The sequence below is a fragment of the Dermochelys coriacea genome, chromosome 10 (assembly GCF_009764565.3).
Source record: "Dermochelys coriacea isolate rDerCor1 chromosome 10, rDerCor1.pri.v4, whole genome shotgun sequence".
In the NCBI taxonomy this organism is placed as follows: Eukaryota; Metazoa; Chordata; order Testudines; family Dermochelyidae; genus Dermochelys; species Dermochelys coriacea.
Genome location: NC_050077.1, coordinates 52,272,987 through 52,293,979, shown reverse-complemented (window position 1 = coordinate 52,293,979; position 20,993 = coordinate 52,272,987). Strand labels below are relative to the sequence as shown.

Below are 20,993 nucleotides of genomic sequence, written 5' to 3'. Positions count from 1 at the left end.
CTACATTCATTAAACTCTTAAATTTTCAGGGGCTTTTTTTTAAGACGACTTCAGCTATGTGTTTGTCTCTGCTGGAGGTTTTTAAGGTGACAAGTTCATCCATGTGACTAAATAGAGGGGGAAAATTACCTTCTGCTTCCCAAATTGAACTTCCAGTTTTTCTTATTTAATTCAGGATCTCCTTTTTTAAGCTGCCTGACAGGTATATTTAGCATATTTCATTATCAAGAATGTTTCCAGTTCCTTGAAGTTACTTTTATTTTTTTCTCCAGGCAACATATGTCCAGCCCTTCCCTTCCTGTATCGCTGTGTTTTGCATGAGTTCTTAGGTGAAGGCTAGGATTTTTGGAGGAATGTAGGGGAGTTCTTTTCTTGAGCTGGTTGCTCACTATCACTTCATAAGTCAGAAAACTTCCTCTGCAATTACTTAGCCAAAATATATTAGATACTTCATGGTCTGAACCAACAAAATGGAGATAAAAAGTTACCCTTTAGGGCATTGACACTTGAAATTGACAAAAATTAGACCTATTTAGGAATGCTTGGAGCTGTTTAAACATAAATAAATAAATAAAATAGCATAAATTATTGTGGCTAGAGCATGAAGGCATTTTTTTAAAACAGTTTCTGTACTGAATTTTTAATCAAAATCTTATTTCATCATATAGCTACTAGTGCCTTGTCAGGGATTGTTGTTCTAATGTCTTAGTCAACAACAAAAGCCATAGTTCTAATTTAAGGGAACGCATAGCAAAGTGTGAAATTTCAAGTACTCTCTTCTTCCACCAATTTCAATACAAACCATCTTAACACAGTTAAAATTCTTCATGTGGTAGATCTTTAATCTCAGGCACTAAAGATGATCTTGCCCCTTACTTACATCTTCTTCAAACTTTATAAGAGGAGGCTAAATATTGTGCCTTTTAGGTATCCCTTCTACTGCTGTATGCCTTTTCAATGGGAGAAATGGTACCAAACCAATTTGGTAAAATAGGGAAATTGAGGTGACAAGAAAAATGGATTTAACCCAAGCTTGGCCTTATGGGGGCTGTGGCAGGAGAACTTCACTTCATGAGTGAGAAACAATTGAAACATTCTTGGCTGAAGATTGAGGAGTATAAAGATGGTGGTTGTGAAGAAGCATTCCCTTAATCAGAGAGAAAAGTATCTCTTCCCCTAATTTGGTGGTATCTGCCATGTGGCTTATAGTCTGAGTACTTCAGAATCCTTGACCGTTCTTGAAGTTGCAGGCAGATAGTGTGGCTAAAAGTGCTTTTTTTTTTTTTTTTAGTGATGGCACAAAGATTGTAATGATTCCCCCTTAAACGTACAGCTTGCCTTCTATACCCATGTTTTTGTGCTCTGTGGTCACTTCCACCCTAGATCATTTAATGTACTGTAATTAAGGCTACAGTACATAGAACAGGCGTTCTCACACTGGATGTTATTGGGACCCCTCAGGGGCTCATGAGGTTATTACAGGGGTGTGGCAAGCTGTCAGCCTCCACCCCAGAGCATGCTTTGCCTCCTGCATTTATAATAGTGTTAAATATGTTTTTAATTTATAAGGGGGTGGGGTTACACTCAGAGGCTTGCTATCTGAACGGATTCAGAGTAGCAGCCGTCTTAGTCTGTATCCGCAAAAAGAAAAGGAGGACTTGTGGCACCTTCGAGACTAACAAATTTATTTGAGCATAAGCTTTCGTGAGCTACAGCTCACTTCATCGGATGCATGAGTTTATGCTCAAATAAATTTGTTAGTCTCCAAAGTGCCATACGTACTCTTCTTTTTACCTCAAAGGAGTCACTCCTACAACCCCTGATATAGATGCTCTATGGGGGTAGAGAATGCTTATGTATAGGTGGATATGTGATGCCAGCCCTAAGAACCATGCGACAGGCCCTGCAATGTATTGATAGGTAAAGTGCTGCAGGGTGAGGTCCAAGCACCCGGTGAGATATTTGTCTCTTCTGTAAAGCCAAAGGGGATGATGTGTTCATTGTCCTTAAACGTTTACAGAAGGAAGATGCTTTGGAAAGCATGATTTCTGGTAGAAGCTAGAGGAAGACTGTAGGAGGAGAGGTTTCAGAGTAGCAGCCGTGTTAGTCTGTATTCGCAACAAGAAAAGGAGTACCCGTGGCACCTTAGAGACTAACAAATTTATTAGAGCATAAGCTTTCGTGAGCTACAGCTCACTTCGTCGGATGCATCCGATGAAGTGAGCTGTAGCTCACGAAAGCTTATGCTCTAATAAATTTGTTAGGCTCTAAGGTGCCACGGGTACTCCTTTTCTTGTTGGAGGAGAGAAATTTTGTCCCTGCGAGGGGCGATCTACCAGCACCTAGTGACCATCTTACCTAGTAAGCAAAAACACTGTCTGTCTTTAGGAGGTAGTGCGCTGGCCCTGTCGGCTTTTGATGGGGACCCAGGGGGTTGTGATAGCTCCTGCTGTCAACGGCCTATTGAAGGAGCGGGTGCTAAGCAGACAGCGCTTCAGGCCAGCAGCGGTGAGGACTGTGCCGGAACGGGCTAGCCCGGCCCTCCTCCAGCCTGACTCCTCTGACACAGCTAGAGCGCGTCAAGTCCTCAGGCTCGCCCTGAGCCCGCCCCACGTGCACGTCTCCCCCCTCCCCCTGCCAGCCCTGGTCCCGCCACGAGGGCTGTGGTCCTGGGGCCTTGCTCTGAGGAGCCACACCCCAGCCCGTGAGCCGCTTCCCTGCGCGGGCGCCAGGGCTCAGCTGTTCCCTCAGCGAGAGCGTGCGCGGGGGGCGGCGGGGAGAGCCCGGCGCCCGCAGAGCCAGCGGGAGGCCGAAGCCCTGGGTCGGGCTCGGGCTCCGGCCCAGCAAGGGGCAGCGGCGGCGGGCTTTGGCCTGGGGGCGCGTCCAGGCTCCTCCGCCATGACCGCGGCAGTGTTCATTGGGTGCAGCTTCATCGCCTTCGGGCCGGCGCTGGCCCTGTGCGTCTGCACCGTCGCCGCCGAGCCGCTGCGCCTTGTCTTCCTCGTTGCTGGGTGAGCCGGGCCGGGCCGGGCCTCGGGGGAGGGGAGCGACACCTGCCTGGGGCCTCCTGAGACCGCTCGGCAGCGACACAGCCCCCGTGCAGGGGCAGGTGCGGAGGCCCCCAGCTCCCCCCGCCCCCCACGGGCGTCAGCCCCTTTCCCCGCCTTGGCGGGAGGAACCCCAAGTCCTCCTACCTCGGGCGTCAGCCCCTCCCCGACAGGAGATACCCCGAGACTGTCCTCAGCCCGGGGGCGGGCTGCCGCCCTCTGCCGTCGACGGTGGAAGCCCCCTGACCCCACCCTATGGCACGAATCCCACCTGCCGGCGGGAGAAACCCCCAGACCCAGACTGTATTTGACGTTGTGACCTCAGCTCCCACCTGAGCGTATGGAGCCTCCAGATCCACTAAAGCCGGAGCGAGGTTGCATCTCTGTAAAACAGCAGGACCCGTCCCTTTCCCCGCAAAGGTCTGACACACACCCCAGTTAGGGGGAAATTAGGGGGGTGGGGAACACCAGCCTAGTAGTAAGGTATGAGCGCCCCACTTCAGGGTGTTGGGTTTAGTGGCACATGTGGGGGACCCCAGCCCCCACTCCAGCTGTGGAGAGCGCTAGAGGACTAACCCTTATTGAAGGATCACATTCTCCGGTGATAGCCCCTAGTGATGTTTATATAAAGCAGACAACAGGAGTAGGGGTATCACTGGAGAATAAGGATTGGAGGGGGGCCGTTTCTAGACAGTTGTGATTCTAAGTTGGGTGAACTCCTGGGTGCTATAGACCACATAGCCATGATGACAACCCTGTGCTACCAAGAATTTGCTCCCAAAGATCAGGGTTAAAACCATGTCTAGCAGCCATTCCCAAGTGCCTTGGCTCTGGTAGGAAATAGCTGTTAGGAAAATTAGTTTTTAGCAGCAGTGCCCCTATAACTCTTATTGAAAATAACATAGCCCAGTCAAAACCTTTTCACTGTTGTCTCGGGCAGCAAGATTGAGAGTGGTCAGTCCACTTCCTGCAACAGTTCAGTTTCCTTGTATAGTCAAGGCTCTCAAACGGTTTTCTGAAACCATTTTAATCACAGTATGCTCTGTCTACATTGGGGGTAAAACTGTTAGTCTAAGCTGTTTTTAAAATTAGTTTTTGAAATAATTTATTAGCATGGTAAATGGGGTCTGTGGGAGGATGTTTACTTTGTTACCCACTTCAAGACAGGCCTCCCTTGTCAATGCATCTGCTGCACTGAATCCCTTATTAGAGATTTAAACACACAAGCTATGGAATTTTTTTTTTTGTAATTGAATAGTATGAATGATGGATTGTCTCCTCTCTTCCCTGCTTCCCCTTCCTTTTTTTTTTTTTTTTTTTTTTTTAAACTCTAGAGGTTTCTTCTGGCTGGTCTCGTTGCTGCTTTCTTCCCTTGTATGGTTCGTTGCAGTGCAGATTGGTGGGAGCAACAGTGCATCAGTAAAGAAAAATTTACTCATCTTCGGAGTGGTGTTCTCTGTCCTGCTCCAGGAAGTCTTCCGATTTGCCTATTACAAACTGTTAAAGTAAGTTAAATGTTTCTGGTGTCTCTTAGGCCTTGTCTACACTGCCACTTACAGTGCTGCGACTTTCTCACTTAGGGGTGTGAAAAAACACCCGCCTGAGCGCTGCAAGTTTCAGTGCTGTAAACTGTGTAGACAGTGCACCAGTGCTGGGACCTGCTCCCCTGGTGGGGGTGGTTTTTTTATAGCGCTGGGAGAGCACTCTCCCAGCATTGGTGCCGCAACTACACAGCCATGTTAAAGTGCTGCCGCAGCAGCATTTTAACATTGCTAGTGAAGATGTACCCTTCCTATTTCGAGGATCATACTGAATAGGTAGCCTGTAATATGTCAGCACTCCTCTTATGGCCTCACCAGTTTCTGCATAGTTGGGGATTTAATAAGAAGCTTGAAGTCCTTATGTTACAAAGAAAACTTTCTAAATGTGACTTGAAAATCAGATTTGAAAGTGTTGTAGTATACAATGCATTCAGATTGAAGATTAATTTGTCTGTTGGGTTTGTTATTTTATCAATGTATGAATGTTATCTTTCCTATAATAAGACTTTCCTTGGGTATAGAAAGAATTTAAAAATAAATAACTTGGGTCTCATCTGTCAGTGATCTCCTCCATAAAAAAATCTTGATTGTTAATTAGAACAAACTCCAGTGTTTCAGTCTTGTATCTTGACATTTTTGTGAATTATTGTCGTCCCCTACTTGTGAGTTTTCCAGAATTTCTGATTCCTCACTGCTATATCAGTAATTCAGTTATTAAAAATGCAGATTAAATCTTTGATCCTATATCCCTAAGTAAAATGAAATCTGAGAAATATAGCATCTAGGAAAAAGTTTTAAAATACAATGTTTTTATTTCTTTGAATTCCATCTAAGCCTGAATACAAAATGGAAAACTGGGGGAACTGAGTAACAGTGTCATATGGTAGCATTTTAGATCATGATAATTTACATCCTGTGAATGCTGTAGAAACAGCAGTTGAGTGAACATGGCTGACTGCAAGAACAACAGCTTGTCTCACTGACCTCAATAAGAAATGCATGCACAACTCATGATTATTACATGATGATATAAGTGGTGTCATTTCACGTGACACAAATGTTACTCTCCACTGCTACTATTTTTGCAAAAGAATCAGATATCAAATCCATGTTTTACAAGTGACTTCACAATATTTAGGTGTTGGCTAAAAATATTTGCAAAATAATCAAGGTTTCTGCTTAGGCAATTTTATTTCAAAAACCAGTGAATGAGGGTAGGTAAACCAGAAGAAAATCTTTATTTTTGTTCTTGGCATCAGAATAATTAGTGTAAACCCTGTAACAAGTTCTAACAAATCTTTCCAAATTCTTATTAGTAAACTGAATTTTACTTGGACAAAGATTCTTAAGGTACTTGGCATTAATTTGAGGTTTTAACATTTGAGTCCCTGAAAAGAATACAGACATAGGCACTGATCCTGCAAAGAATTAAGCATATGTTTAGCTTTATGCACTGTGAGCAATCCCATTAAGTTATTTAACTTAAGCATATGAGTAAGTCTTTGCAGGATGAGGACCAAGATATAGTAACTGTTAGAGCAAACCCCTCCCCCCCCATTAGAAATCCCACTGAATAGGCTGAAAAGTTTGACTTAGGTTTTTCTAGGTCTGTTTATGCAGAACTAAAATATTATAGGTGGGGCTGTTAGCACCATCTATTATGAAGGGTGCCCAACACTTCTTATTATAATACCCTGTTTTCAGTTGTGTATAACTTTGCCCATCTTCAGCCACATGGTCTGAAATTTTCCATGCTGGATGTCTACCACAGGGTCAATTTTTTGGGGAAAAATTTCAGCCAAAATATTTCAGCCATTTCTGAGAATGAGACTATGAGAAAATAAGTTGTTTTGCCCATGTTGAAAAATTCTGGTGACCTTTGCTTTGAAAAGCCTCCTCCCATCCTTTGCATGTAATTATTTAAGTGGCTTTCATGTTTCATTTAAATGCTTAAAAATAAGATCTGACTAGTTTGAAGTAGCAAAGTTGAAAAATAGAATGTATGGACATTAAAATATTACTTTTAAAAATATTGTCTTTATTTCAGAAAAGCTATTAAGGGCTTAATGACTATAAGCCAGGAGGAAACCATACCCATCTCTGTCAGACAGTTGTCCTATGGTAAGTTGAAATGCAGTCAAAACTATTTAACATGTACCCCAAAAAATCATGTTAGAAAAAAAAATCATTTGTAAAATATTAGTCACAGAAAATGTTAACTTTTGCAAGCAGACTATGTGTTTATTTGCTACTCATTTTTATTTGTTTCACAAAGTCTTGTGGACTCCAACAGGCATTTAAAAACGTACTTTATAGATGTTCAGTTTACGTAAGGCAAAAGGTATCAATCATTTTATCATTAACATCAAAAGAAAGTTGTTAATGAAAAGCACTGCAATTGCTAAGAATTATTTTCTCAAATTCACAGCCATTTTACAACGATTGACTAATTAATTCTTACAAATGCCCCAGGAGCTAGGTAATTTATTTTCATCCTTACTTCATAAATGGGAAAATTGACTTTTGTTTAAAAAAAAAAAAAAAAAAAAAAAAAAAAAACCTTGCCCAAGATCCTAGAGGCAGTTACTGCGAGAATGAGTATTAGAATTCAGGAATTCCATATTCCCAGTTCTCTGGTTAATCTACTAAACCACACTGTTTCTCAAGGTTTTTTTTTTTTTTTTTTTTTGAGTTCAGTTCATTTGTGTGAAGATGACCAGGGTTGTGCTGAAATATGAGATGCAGTAAAACTAGGATTCTACTTTGTCATGAAGCATTATGTTAATTCTGTATATATCTTTCGATAAAGTTCAGTCTCTGTAGTTTGCAGAAAAATATATTATCCTTTTTTAAAAAATCATGTGGATTTAGCACTTGTGAAAGATAACATGTTAACAGCTCTGAAAAATGAAGTTATCTCTCTATAGAAGAGATGTTATATAATAGAGGCAATGTCAGTGCCCACATGAGCCAGCCAGCATATCTCAACCTTGACCTTGCAACATACCTCTTACCTTTTTGGGTAAGATGGCGCTTCAGTCTCCAAGCCCATTTTGTCCTTGTCTCTTCTAATGAAAGTGCCATCAATTGAGAGGAGACAATAATACCCGAGTTATGATTCAAGTTCTGACATGGATTCGCTCTATGATCTTTGAAAAATCACTTACCCACTCTCTCCCACTTCCATCTTGGGGCAATGGGGATAATTATATTTGTTCACTTCACAGCAGAATTGTGAGTGTTGATTGATGTTTGTAAAGCACTTTGAAGATGTAAAGTCCTATGTAAGTTCTAAGTATTCTCCTCCTCCTCCATCACAACTAAAGAATTAATTGGTTTCCCATAAAAATGGAATGTAGAAATAAAATGGAGAGATTCCTTAGAATGTTTTGGTCTTTGAATATGACTTCACTTATAAAATCTTGCCACCTGCAGGTAATGTGAGGATTTCTAAAGACTGGTAATTAGTCTCTTCTGTTTTCGTGTGTTTTCTTTGTATAGTGTCTGGCCTGGGTTTTGGGATCATGAGTGGAATATTTTCTCTTGTGAATATCCTGACTGACTCCTTGGGACCAGGCACAGTGGGTATTTATGGAGATTCTCCTCAGTACTTCCTGTCTTCTGGTAGGTAAATCTGTGCATGGGAGTGTGGCCTGACAATTGTTATGTGGGCTGAGGAGCAAGTGAAGAATGAATTTATTCAGCTATTTTTTTTCTGAAAAATGCCTAACATTTCCTGGTATAAGTGGCCCATGGAAAACTTTATTTAACCCATTACGTGGGCTTTAACTGTACTGTGAGATTTTTGTGTACATCTTAGTATACATTTGAGAAAACATAACTTTCTCTAAACAGTTATATTAATATTTGGCTCATGAAGCACAGGATTAATTAAGAATTCAGCTTTTTAAGAAATATTTTACTAATTTTGCCTCTAGAAATTCAGGGTCCCAACCACCAACTGGTTGGAAGTCAGTCAATCTCACATTGGTAAACATCCAGGATTCAGTGTGTTATATAGGAGGTGTATTATTTTTCTGCAACTTAAAGCCTGTTGTAAATATTTAAATTTTGGTGTACTTTATGGCTTTTTAAAAATATGCTACTTCCTTGACTTGGAAGAAAGTTCGTTTAATGAGACATTTAAGTGTAATAAAACGGAGGTTGCAATGACATCAAATTATAAAGAATGTGAATCACTTGTATTTATTTATGTATACTATGTAACTGTTCACTGGCCTTTTCCTTAAAGGGTATTCCTCCTATATATGAAAGTCTGAAACTACTATAACACAAATTAGGGCTTTGGCACTGTTCTTTCTTATTTTATATTTCTTTGAAGTCAGATATCTTTGTCATTCTGATCTTGATTATTGCAAAACTAAAGTATCTCTTTAGGTAATGCAAAGCTAAGGTAAATACATTTTTCTGAATGAAGCTTTCTGGACACCTTGGGTGTTTATCTTACGGTTGATATACAAGTCAGATCACCAGGATCTTGCATAAATAATACTCCTAGTAATATGAAAACATCAACTTTGAATTATTGCAGAAGAGTAGAACAAGATCAAGATATATTTCCAAAATGTTATGTTTTTGAAAGGGTATATGCTTTGATAAGTTATCCATGGTCTCTGGTGGTGGTTTCAACAAAGACTGATTAGGGGATTCTTTCTTTTAGTGGATGCGAGCAGTGTACATTCATTAAAACTTGCCATCCTGTAAGGCAGACATTTCATTGGAATTGAAATAAAATAAAAATGAAAGGACTATACTTCAGGCCAGACAGTTTAAACATATGCTCGCTGCTAGGCTCTGGTAGAGAAAAATAAACTCTCTCTGCTGGTGTAGTGGCTGGTAAAGAGAAATAGATTCTTTGTGCAAGTTCAACTGGATACATTAAAAATTGGTAGGAAAAATTGGGTCATTTGACTGCAGCACTGACTGGGTTTGGCTAGGTCCTTGCCTCTGTTAGGGTCAAATATTGTTCTGTTTTGCAGAAATACTAACTCACTCATCTATTATTTTCCCTAATGGTTTTGATCCCTCCACCATAAAGCAGAGTCTACAATGGTTTGCCAGGAAAGGAATCACTCCTAGCCCTGTTACGGAAGTGTCAGTTGTCCATAGAGGCATGAATAGTGGAGAAGCAGAGCAGAACTGTTGGATTATCATAAGGATCTTCCGTGAGTTTTTTTTTTTTAAGGAATGTCCACTCATTTGTAAATAATTTTGGCAGTGGAGGACCTGAGAGGCTGAAAGGTACAATAGGTTTTTATCAGATTTTACAAATTTTAAGTTGCCCTATTTGTTAATTACCTTACTTCCTAATTATTAACAATAATTTGAGTTGCCATGGACTTGGTTTTGCTTGTTGAACATCACAAAGCAAGAAATAGTTCTTTTTGTTTGTTAAACATGCAGAAATCAAAGAACTAGGCAGAAAATGTTAATGAAAAAGTTAAAAACAAAGTCTGCATTTCATTCCCTTATTCCCTCTCCCTCTCTTTGTATAGAGACTTACAGAGGGTGAAATGCTTACTTGAAGTTCCCTTACATGTGGCATAATATCTTGGTGAGAAATAAGTGGTTCAGTCACTTTATGTGACAGGTGTCTGTTTCTGTTGTTCAGTTCTTTTTCTTAAGCCAATAGAACACAGAGAGAGGAGAGTAGCGCCCCAAAAAAAGAAAAAGGCAGCTGGTTGTAGGTCCATTGCTGAAAGATCATAGAAAAAGTACACAACATATGACCCAATTTTATTGATTCTGAATACCCTATATCAGTGATAGAAGCCTGTGGAAGATTTTGGGAAGAACAGTAGAAATATGAATCCATAAATGTATAAAGTCAGTCTAGATCAGTGGTGCCCAAACTGGGGTTCGCAAACCACTGGGGGTTTGCAGAACATTAGAGGGGGTTCACCGGAAAAATTTCATGAATGGCAGCCAGGGGACCCTGAGCATTGGAGGCATCAAGTGGGACCCAGTTGCAGGGCAGACAGCCCGAGCCCCAGAGAGAGCGGGGCCTGGCAGTTGGGGCTGGCAGCCTGAACCCTGCCTCCGTGAGCAGGGGAGCCAGCTGCCCGAACCCCAGTGCTCCATGCGGGGCTGGCAGCCCAAGCCCCAGGGAGAGTGGGGCCGGGGGGTTTGGGCTGGCAGTCTGAGCCCTGCTCCCGGGAGCGGGGGAGGCAGTAGCCCGAGCCCCAGGGAGAGCGGGGCCGGGGGGTTTGGGCTGGCAGTCCGGAGCCCTGCCCCTGGGAGCGGGGGGCCAGCAGCCCGAGCCCCAGGGAGAGCAGGGCCGGGCAGTTGGTGCTGGCAGCCCAAGCCCCAGCTGTCAGCAGGACCTGCAGCCTGAGCTGAGTGGAGCTCAGTTAACCCGGGCGGTCAGTGGTGTCTAGCAGCAGGAGCCCCACGGAGTGCGGAGGAAATTTAAACTTAAATCCCTGGAAATATTCATTTTTAGGAGGGGGTTCATGAGATTTCACAATTTAGTGAAGGGTTCGTGGGCTGTTAAAGTTTAGGAACCACTGGTCTAGATCCTGACATGTTTAAGAAATCATAAGTGTGGTGTTGATTGTATAGAAAGATCCATCAATTTTAAATATTTACACTTGTGTTGAGGTAAGATGTGTCCAAAATTATGCACATTTTTTTACAAAAACTGACCGTTGTGTAGCTAACTTCCTTGGGTACGGTGTTACAATTAATCTCCTGAAACCTCTTTAATTAACTATTGTTGCCACTTTAAAAAGTGTAAGGTGTGTGTGTGTGTAGGTTTTTCTTCAAAACAACCATTAGACACTTTGTATTGTGATTAGTATATATTTATATGGTGTATTATATTGCAACCCTACAGCACTTTAAGGAACTGTAAACTATAAATACACAACTAATGTTAAGTTTCCAGCTTTTTTGTTGCATAATCGGTTTGCCTAAACTTCCCATTGTTGTTTAAAACTTTAAATCAAACTGTTAAGTTGTATTATGAAGAAACTAAAATGTTCTTAACCAAGCTGCCTAATTTAATTTTGCAATATTTACTCCCTAGATGGTGCTATCTCACATCACTGTGACTTCAAATGTTTGTGATTTTATGTAATTTAAATATCTTGCTAATTTTGTTTTAAGAGAAAAGATAAGAATTAAACTCTCCATTTCCTTTTTGGAAGTTCCACTTTTCTCAGATTACAAAATATAAATATTTTATTCAAAGAAGAACAGTGCATTATTGAAATGTTATGTTTGATTTCTTTGAGAGCACCTATTTTAATCGTACCAGATGCTGTTGACCTTAGCTTATACTTTTGAAATATGAGATCTTTTGATTAAAAGGGCAAGGTTTTTAATATGGATTTGTTTGGTTTTTTCCCCCTTGAGATCTTGTGAACGTGATCAGTTGATGTAGACCGATAGCTCAGTTATTTCAATTGTCTGCCTTCTGCTTTCTAAACTTGGATAATTGTGTATTAATTGACTACATTAATAAAGACCCCAGTCTAATGGAGCAGTGACTCAGATACATGCTTTCCTTTTGTCCTAAGACGACATAGAAACAACTCTGTGCAGTAAAGGCAACACAGAGTGACAGCTGAAAAAGGTAAGCATTCAACTTCTGTGTCAAAATTTCATATATGAACCCGAAATCATGTTTTGCTTTATATCAACATTACAATTCCTAGAGGAAGTTCCAAACCTAAAGTCCCTACGAAGTTTTTCTGAATAGCCCTATTTTAATATGAGCAATTTCCACCTGGCTGCTTAAGTGGTCAGAAAACTAAATATAAGTGTTTTGTCAGACTGTTTTGACACATTTTCTAAGCAGCAGTAAAACTCAGCATGGTAAATGGAATCTACCTTAGTGTTTACCAGAATGTATGTTTGTTATTAGTAAGATGTGTTTCAAGTGACAAGAAGTAAAATACTATGGCATTCAGCTGTTTGGTTAGCTAAAGACTTACAGGACGTGAGTCAGGAATAATGTCGTCATCATACAATCACAGATGTAGAGTTGTGGTATAACTTCTTTCATTTTTGCAGTCCAGCCAAGGTGAAGTGAGTTAGGTGAGCATTAGGACCACTTGATATATGTCAGAAATTAAGATATAGAGAATAAATTGCTTGACAAAGGCCACACAGTAGGTCCGGGGCAGTGCTGGGTTAGAACTCAGGTAGTCCTTGAGCCCAGAAACAAGATGTCTGTAGGTGGATGTTCAGGGGTGAAAGTAACTTAAGGGACTAATCGGTACGCCGGAGTCCTGAGCCGGGGGGGGGGAGATGGGGCCTCAAATGGAAGAAGTGGGGCCTTTAAATCCCCAAGCCCTTGACATCAAGATTTAAATGGCCTGGGGCTCCGGCCACAGTAGCGGCGGCAGGGAGCCCCAGGCCATTTAAATTACTGCCGGACCCCCGGGGCTCCCGGCAGTGGGGCTCTGGAGGCGATTTAAAGGGCCCAGGGCTCTGCTGCAGTAGTGGCAGCCAGAGCCCCGGGCCCTTTAAATTGCTGCCAGAGCCCAGCTGCTGGAGCCCTCGGGCTCTGGCGGCGATTTAAAGAGCCCGGGGCTCCCCACAGCAGCCAGAGCCCTGGGCCCTTTACATGGCTGTCAGAGCCCTCGGGCTCCCAGCCGCCGCTGCCGCTACCCCAGGGCTCTGGCAGCAGGTCTCTGGTGGTGATTTAAAGGGCCCGGGGCTCCAGCCGCCATTACCGCAGCAGAGCCCCAGGCCCTTTAAATCGGCGGCCTGGGGAAGCTGTCCCCTCCTGGTACGGTTGGCTGTGTACCGGACCGTACTGGCTTACTTTCACCTCTGTGGATGTTACAAATAATCAGTCGTCCTTGGGAGTGCATGTGGCCTAATGGATAGGGTGTTGGCCTTGGAGTTAAGAGTTGTGGATGCCATTCCCAGCTCTTCCAGTGACCTTGGGCAAGCCACTTCCCCTCCTCTGTGCCTCTGTTTCCTCTCCCATCTTTTTCCTCATTTTGATTGTAATATTTTGAGGACAGAAATTCTCTTACTATTTGTCTGTTTGCTCTTTGGGGCTGGGACTGTAATTTATTGTATGTTTGTACTGCTCCTAACACAATGGTATTCAACCTGGTTGACAACTCTAGGTGATACTACAATATAAACTTAAATAATAAAATAATAATGGGACCCTAATCCCAATTGGAACCCCTGGATGCTTCTTTACTTCAAATAATAATGCTGCTGCCTCTTGTATAACTGCTCATTCTGCTGCTTATAATTTGGTTATTAAATTATGGCACTTTCAGCATGCCATTGGGAAGCTAGGTACATCCAACATGGGTCTCTAATTCTGAAAATCAGATGTCACATCAGTTAAAAAGCAAATTGAGTACTTCATTCCAAAATTTAACAATTTTCCAATGTGTTTTAGCACTCAGTATCTCCTGACTGCATAAGCAGAGCATAATATATGCTGTGTACTACATAAATAGTGTCTAAATATTTCATGGTAGTATGCTTGTGTGTGTGTGTGTGTGTGTGTGTGTGTGTGTGTGTTTAAAGCAGATGTTTACAATCCAGTGTCAGTGATCATCAGATTTTAGTAATTTTAAAATGGATCAAACACCCTTTTTTGTTTACTTTTTCCTATAACTCTCGTATTTATGGTTTAGCACAGTGGTTCTCAAACTATTGTACTGGTGACTCCTTTCACATAGCAAGCCTCTGAGTGTGACCCCCCCTTATAAATGAAAAACACTTGTTTATATATTTTACACCATTATAAATGCTGGAGGCAAAGCGGAGTTTGTGGTGGAGGCTGGCAGCTCGCGACACCCCATGTAATAACTTTGCAACTCCCTGAAGGGTCCCGACTCCCAGTTTGAGAACCCCTGGTTTAGCATGTCCTAAAAGCAACCCAAACTACGCAACCTGGACTTTTTTTTGTACCTTTCCATTTTAAGTAGTACATTCAAGAGGTAACATTTAAAAACAAAGATTTATTTTCACCTTTTTATACACAAATATGAGCAAAGTCTGTAAAAATATACTAGAGGACTTTGAAAATTAACAAACACACATGACCCACAACAGGGCCGGTGCAAGGTTGTTTCACGTCCTAGGCGAAATTTCCACCTTGCGTCCTCCCTCCCCCACTGGGGTCCTGCGGCAGCTCCCTGCCCCCCTGCCCCGCAGAAGCTCCCCACGGCCCCCTTCCTTCCTCCCTCCCCTCGGTGCCTCCCCTGTGGCAGCTCCCCTTGCCTCCTTCGTTAAAAACTTCCCCAAGGCACAAATCCTTCCCTGTCCTTGGATGAGTACTGCTGCCACCACCAAGTGAGTTAGACAAAGATTCAGGAAAAGGAACACTTGGAGTTCCTGTTTCTCCAAAATATCCCCCCAAGTCTCTTCACCCCCTTTCCTGGGGAGGCTTGAGAATAATCTACTAACCAGTTAGGTAAACAAGGTGAGCACAGACCAGACCTTGGGTTTTTAGGACACTTAAAAAACAGAACTTTATAATAAAGAAAAAAAAAAGTAAAAGAAACACCTCTGTAAAATCAGGATGGAAGGTAATTTTACGGGGTAAAAGGTTTAAAACATAGGGGATTCCCCTCTAAGCAAAACTTCAAAGTTACAAAAAACAGGGATAAACCTCCCTCTTAGCACAGGGAAAATTCACAAGCTAAAACAAAAACTAATCAAACGCATTTCCTTCCTATTACTTACAATTTGTAATCTTAGATGCTTAGTTCAGGTATGGGTTTAGGAGATGTATTTTCCCTGCCCTGGTTCCTCGCTGACCCGGAGAGAACACAAAGAAACACAAAACAAAAACTTTCAAATCTGTGGGGGAAGTTATCTTCTCCCCTTATTGGTCCTTTTGGTCAGGTGCCAACCAGGTTATCTGAGCTTCTTAACTCTTTACAGGTAAAGGAGGGATTTTATGCTACCCGTAGCTATATGTTTATGACAATACCTATATCAGTTTGCTTTTTTTGTGCATGCAGTAACATGGACCAAGTCAATGGACTCCTCTGGAGTAAGATTTTTCCCAGTTCTCCTCCTTTGGGCTGTAAAGGGAGGCTTTATTCTTCTCTGGTTCAAATTCAAAACACAGCTAACTCTCTTTTTTTCTTCACTAGCTCATTCCCATTTGAGTTACCTTTCCTGAAAGGAAACTGTAAGCATGGTGTGCTCCTAAAGGAACATATGTGATGTTTCTAATCCTTTGGAAACCAGAACAGTCACTTCATCCAATTATGTAACTGCCTAGTTGGCATGTTTGATTCCCTGATGTTTTCAAGCCACCTCTTCGATACCTTATTGTTTATCAGGAAAAAATAGTGTTGTCTGCATTTAACAAACATTCATGTTAACAAAGTGAAATCTCATTGTGGTGTGTTGTCTGGTACCTACTGCAAGACATTCTGCACCTGCCTGCATTATTCCTGGCATTTGAACATTTTAATCTTAAAGTGGCATATGTCTGTCCATCACATTAGTGATATTTTTTTTTTGTGGGGCCTGGGGGAAAAACATGGGAAATTTTTGTGTGGTTTGTGTTGTTGTATTTGATTTATTTGTGTGATATCCAAAAGGGTATCCAAAAATTGTCCTTGTATGTTTATTTGACTGAGTTGGAAACTAACACTGGTATCCGATGTCTTGTTTGATTTTCCTTTCCAGTTACATAGCACTTTTATAAAGGCTTAAACTTGAGAATATTTAAAAATGGCTTCCTTTAAAGGGGTGTTGCCATGTGGGTTATGCCTGAAGTTTATATTTTCTAAAAATATAGAGAAATTTATACTATGTGGTTATTTTTTTAAAAAAACCCAAACCCTAAATACTATAAAGCAAAATAGTTATTTGCATTTAAATTATTCCTCTGCAGTTTGGCCATACAAACCTTGCAGCATTTGCCCCTGTATAATTATGGCCCAAGCTACGTGAAATGCAGAAATAAACAGCAATAATTGTAAGAAGCAAATATTGATTTTTAAAAATAGCAATTGGACCAGAGAGTGTGGGAGTGAGTGTAGAGCCCACAGGTTAGGGCACTCACCTAGAAACAGAGACCCAGGTTCCAGTCCCCCTGCTCCATTGAGTACTTAATTATTTTTATGCAGTGAAACAGCTTCAACAGGAGAGAGTGAGAGAGCTCTGCCCCAGAATACTCCATACCCCAATGATTAGGATACTCTCCTAAGAGGTGAGACACCCCAGTTCAAATCCCTTCTCCACATCAGGCAGAGGGAGGAATTGAACTTAGGTTGCCCACATACTGGGTGAGTGCTCTAACCACTGAGATAAAAGTTATAAGTCAGGGGCACTTCCTTTTGTGTGGGATTTGGTGTTCTCTGAGCATCCCTACCATATCAGTCCCCTCCGACAAGATAAACGGCGGAAAGCCTATTTTGAGAATCCGCTGGGGCTGAGGTGCAAGATAGTTGCCCAAGGGCCTAGACTGAGGCAGTTGTGCTCACAGACAGAAACTTAGGCACCCAGGATTCTTTCATGGTGAAAATTTAGTTGCCTACCCACTTTAGGCACCTACAGAGCTAGGCAGCAGCTGAGCAGACATTTGGGGGATCTCAGTGGCACATAAATGTTGGATTGAGGTGCCTACCTTGTCAGTGAGGTGCCTCAGTCCTTTTGTGGACCTAGCCCTTAGTCCCTTTCTCCTTTTTGCTGTACAATACTAGTAAGCAGGATTGTCTTTCTTTCAACTAGTTTTGAAGTTTAAAATCCATTTATTTTTTTCTTTGTCTTTGCTTCAGGATATAAATGTGTTTCAGGTTATAAATATAACTTTTACCCACTTCCCTACCCCTTCCAAAATATGGATTTGAAATCCTCCGCTGGAAGACAAGGAAAACGGTCCCGATTTCTTATACATAGTGAAGGAGGAGCAGTAGATCCGATCAGTTGTGTGAATAGTTTTGCTATGATGCTGTATAAGTACTGGGATAAGCACATAAGAACCAATCGTTTAGGTAAAGATGTGTGTTTTTGGCTGCCTAGCTATATTACATTTACAGCTGTTGCTAATGTGTGTGCAAAATACATGGAGTTTTGTGTTCTCTTGTGTAGACTGTTGTACAGGTATTAATGGATACTCATACTACAAGTTTGAACTAGAGGTTGTGTGGATGAATGAAAACACTACGTGTATGTGTACATTTAATGCCTTACCAGTAATAAGGACTCATGATATACTGTCTTTCAGCATTCATGACTTTGGCCATTGTTCTGCTGCACATTTTTTGGGGCATTGTATTTTTTGATGCTTGTGAAAAGAAGAAGTGGTGGGCACTGGCACTGGTCATCCTGAGCCATTTGCTGGTATCAGGTCTGGTGAGTTCACCTGTCGTTATATATTCTTAAAGCCTGCTAGATTGATATGAGGGGAAGAATGGAATAAATTTCTGATTAGGGTTGCTGATCATGGCTTTAATAGTCAAACAAAAATGCTAATGAATGAATTATTTGTAGGGTGAAAGCCAAACAAGTATTTTCACTCAAGCAATTGTTTGTCTGATTCTTAATATCCAATCATTTTCTAGTCAGGGGATAGATTTGTCCTTTGCATTATTTGCCTACCCCATTGTTTTTAAGTTGTCTTTTGTAAGCATTTTCGGTACAAAATAGTCTGGGGCCACAAGATGCACAGTGGCTAACTGTTGAAATGCAGCAATATCTGCAATGAAGAGCTTCAGTTAGGGCGCTGCCAAATGCAGAATTTTGGCCGAGATACTTGGCAAACTCTTGATGTATTAAAAATAGTCCCCCTGGCTTGTTAGTATCCATGCAGAGCAGGTAGTCTGGATTTCTAAGATCTCATCTGATTAAAATAATTTTGGATTGTTAATTTAATTGTTGCTGTTCAACTGAACTGTGATTTTTCTTTTCCTTTTGCAGACTTTCCTGAATCTTCAGGATGAAGGCAGCCTAGTGCCATCTTACATTATCATGATGCTTATGGGTACCTGGGCTTTCTTCACTGCTGGTGGCTCCCTTAGAAATCTGAAACTGTGTCTGATGTGCAGAGACAAGGACTTCCTTCTAGCCAACCAGCGCCCCAGATAACCTCTAAGCATCTGGATTTTACCCATCCATCTCTCTACATGTTTAGTGAAAGCACAACTGGTGCCTTCTTGACCTTTCTTGAATGCTAAGTTGAGATATTTATGTATTCCTGTGTAACTTGGCTTCTTTCAGCAGTTGTCTGAACTGCATATGTGAGTGAAATCTCCTTAAGAGTACCCAGAAATTAGACAATTTACATATTAGCTGCTGCTTTATGCACTAAGTTTGGGCTGAATTAATAGAACAAATGAACACATATCAAACATGGATAGACTAGATTTAAAACTAAAAGGCTATCTGCTAACTTCAGTTGTGAACTACACATCCACTTTGCTATGGAATTAATAAAGATAACATTTTATTGTGCCACAATGAACTTCTAGATGCAATAATGAAAAAACAGTTTTCCTATGGTGTTTTAGCCAAAGTTAAGACGTTTCCTTTTTTAAAAAGCTATAATATTTAATAGTTAGGATTTCTGAATTGTTAAAATATGTTTTAGAGCATAGTGCAATAACTTCTGTGTAAATATTAGAAATATCCCTTCAGGACTACGTTGTTTGTATAGTAGAGATGAGACACAAAGGATCATAACTTTTTCTGACTCCTGAATGAATTTTGAAATGCACTCAGGGTATGTCTATACTCCAAAATTAGGTCAATTTTATTTAAGTCAACACTGAGCCTCTGATTTAAGCAAGTCGATTCTGCATGCCCCATTATGCACATTGTATCAGCGGTGCGCATTCTCGCTAGCAGGGCTTGCATTGATTCATGGAGCGCTGCATTGTGGGTAGCTATCCCATAGTGCATGGAGCTGAGTGGAATGTTGGGTTGGGCTTGCAGTGCTTCATGGGACCAAAACATTTGTGCGGGTGGTTATGGGAACATGGTATTAGCCTCCCATGATGCACTTACCTCTCTCCTTCCCTGAAATCAACGGCAAACAAACCAAGCCTTTTTTTTCCTAAACCTGGATTACCTGCACAGATGCCATAGCGTGGCAAGCATGGATCCTGCTCAGCTGTACACTGTTGTTGTGAGTATTACAAACACCTCATGCCTTATCCTAGAGTATTTGCTCAGTCAAAGCAGGAGCTGCCATGCAGAATAATGTGATGTCATGCAAGCAGGAAGCTGGAAGCCATGGAGCAGAGCAATTTGCAGATACTGGCAACAGTTGTGTATCACCTTGACACAGTGGAGTGCTGCTTCTGGGCCCAGGAAACAAGCACTGACTGGTGGGACTGCATAGTTATGCAGCTATGGGATGATGAGCAGTGGCTGCAGAATTTTTTATGGGAGAGTATAAGTATGATTGGGAAATATTTATTGTGTCTGTATATATATATTCTCACAGCAAATAAGTTAATAACTTGGTGCAAGTTGATAACTTAATTGGTTAATAGCATAGTAAAAGTATCCTGATTGGTTAATAATTAAATCACAGTGTTTTAATATCATGTGCAGCAGAGAGACTCATTAATGAGCCACTTGTGGCTCGTGAGCTGCAGTCTGAGTATCACTGGTCTAAGTAGTTACTCCTGGAGGAATTCTGTGCCTGGCGGGGGGTGCAGAATTCATACCTTCCGCAGATTTCTTGGCTCCCCTGCAGAAAAATGGGGGAGCAAACAAATCTGTGGCAGCCCGGGCACGTCTGCTGGGAGCAGGCAGCAGCAGAGAGCAGATCACCTGAGCGGGGGTGGGAGAGACTGGGCATGCATAGGACCATGGAGAGACATTAAGGGGGTGAGGCTGGGCACCTGCCTATTTGTGAATGAGTGAGAGAGAGAGATTCACTCTGTCCCTCTCCTTGCTGTTGCTGCATCCTGGGCTTGAGGTGTAGGGCTGTGTGAAGCAGGCTCTGTCCCTGAGGCAGAGCAGAAATGTAACAACTAAGCAGGCAGGCTGCTAATGTTCGTTAATTGTTCTCATTCTTAGTCAGTTAAAGCTCCTTTACCTTGCCAGAAGGGTGTAAAGGAGTCTTATTGTAAATGACAGGTTTCAGAGTAGCCGTGTTAGTCTGTATTCGCAAAAAGAAAAAGGAGTACTTGTGGCACCTTAGAGACTAACTAACAAATTTATTTGAGCATAAGCTTTCGTGAGCTACAGCTCACTTCGTCGGATGAAGTGAGCTGTAGCTTACGAAAGTTTATGCTCAAATAAATTTGTTAGTCTCTAAGGTGCCACAAGTACTCCTTTTTATTGTAAATGACAGTAATATAATCCTCAACTAGGAAGGCCTATGTGCTTTCTCATTTTTTTTTTCCTGTGCCAGAGAGGCACAATGGGGTTAGATTACAGCTCAGGATCTATTTTACTTATCCATTTAAAAAAAAATCCAGGACAATGA

At 41.6% G+C, this 20,993-nt stretch overlaps 1 protein-coding gene across 1 annotated transcript; it reads left to right on the top strand.

Annotated features, from left to right (window-relative positions):
- The first annotated feature begins 2,683 nt into the window (after positions 1-2,683).
- Positions 2,684-19,032, top strand: APH1B (aph-1 homolog B, gamma-secretase subunit). Its single transcript, XM_038420149.2, has 6 exons — positions 2,684-3,011; positions 4,382-4,552; positions 6,636-6,709; positions 8,090-8,212; positions 17,781-17,908; positions 18,473-19,032. Exons 1-6 carry the CDS (start codon positions 2,899-2,901, stop codon positions 18,638-18,640), a joined length of 777 nt encoding a protein of 258 aa, XP_038276077.1. The 5' UTR covers positions 2,684-2,898; the 3' UTR covers positions 18,641-19,032.
- The last annotated feature ends 1,961 nt before the right edge of the window (positions 19,033-20,993 follow it).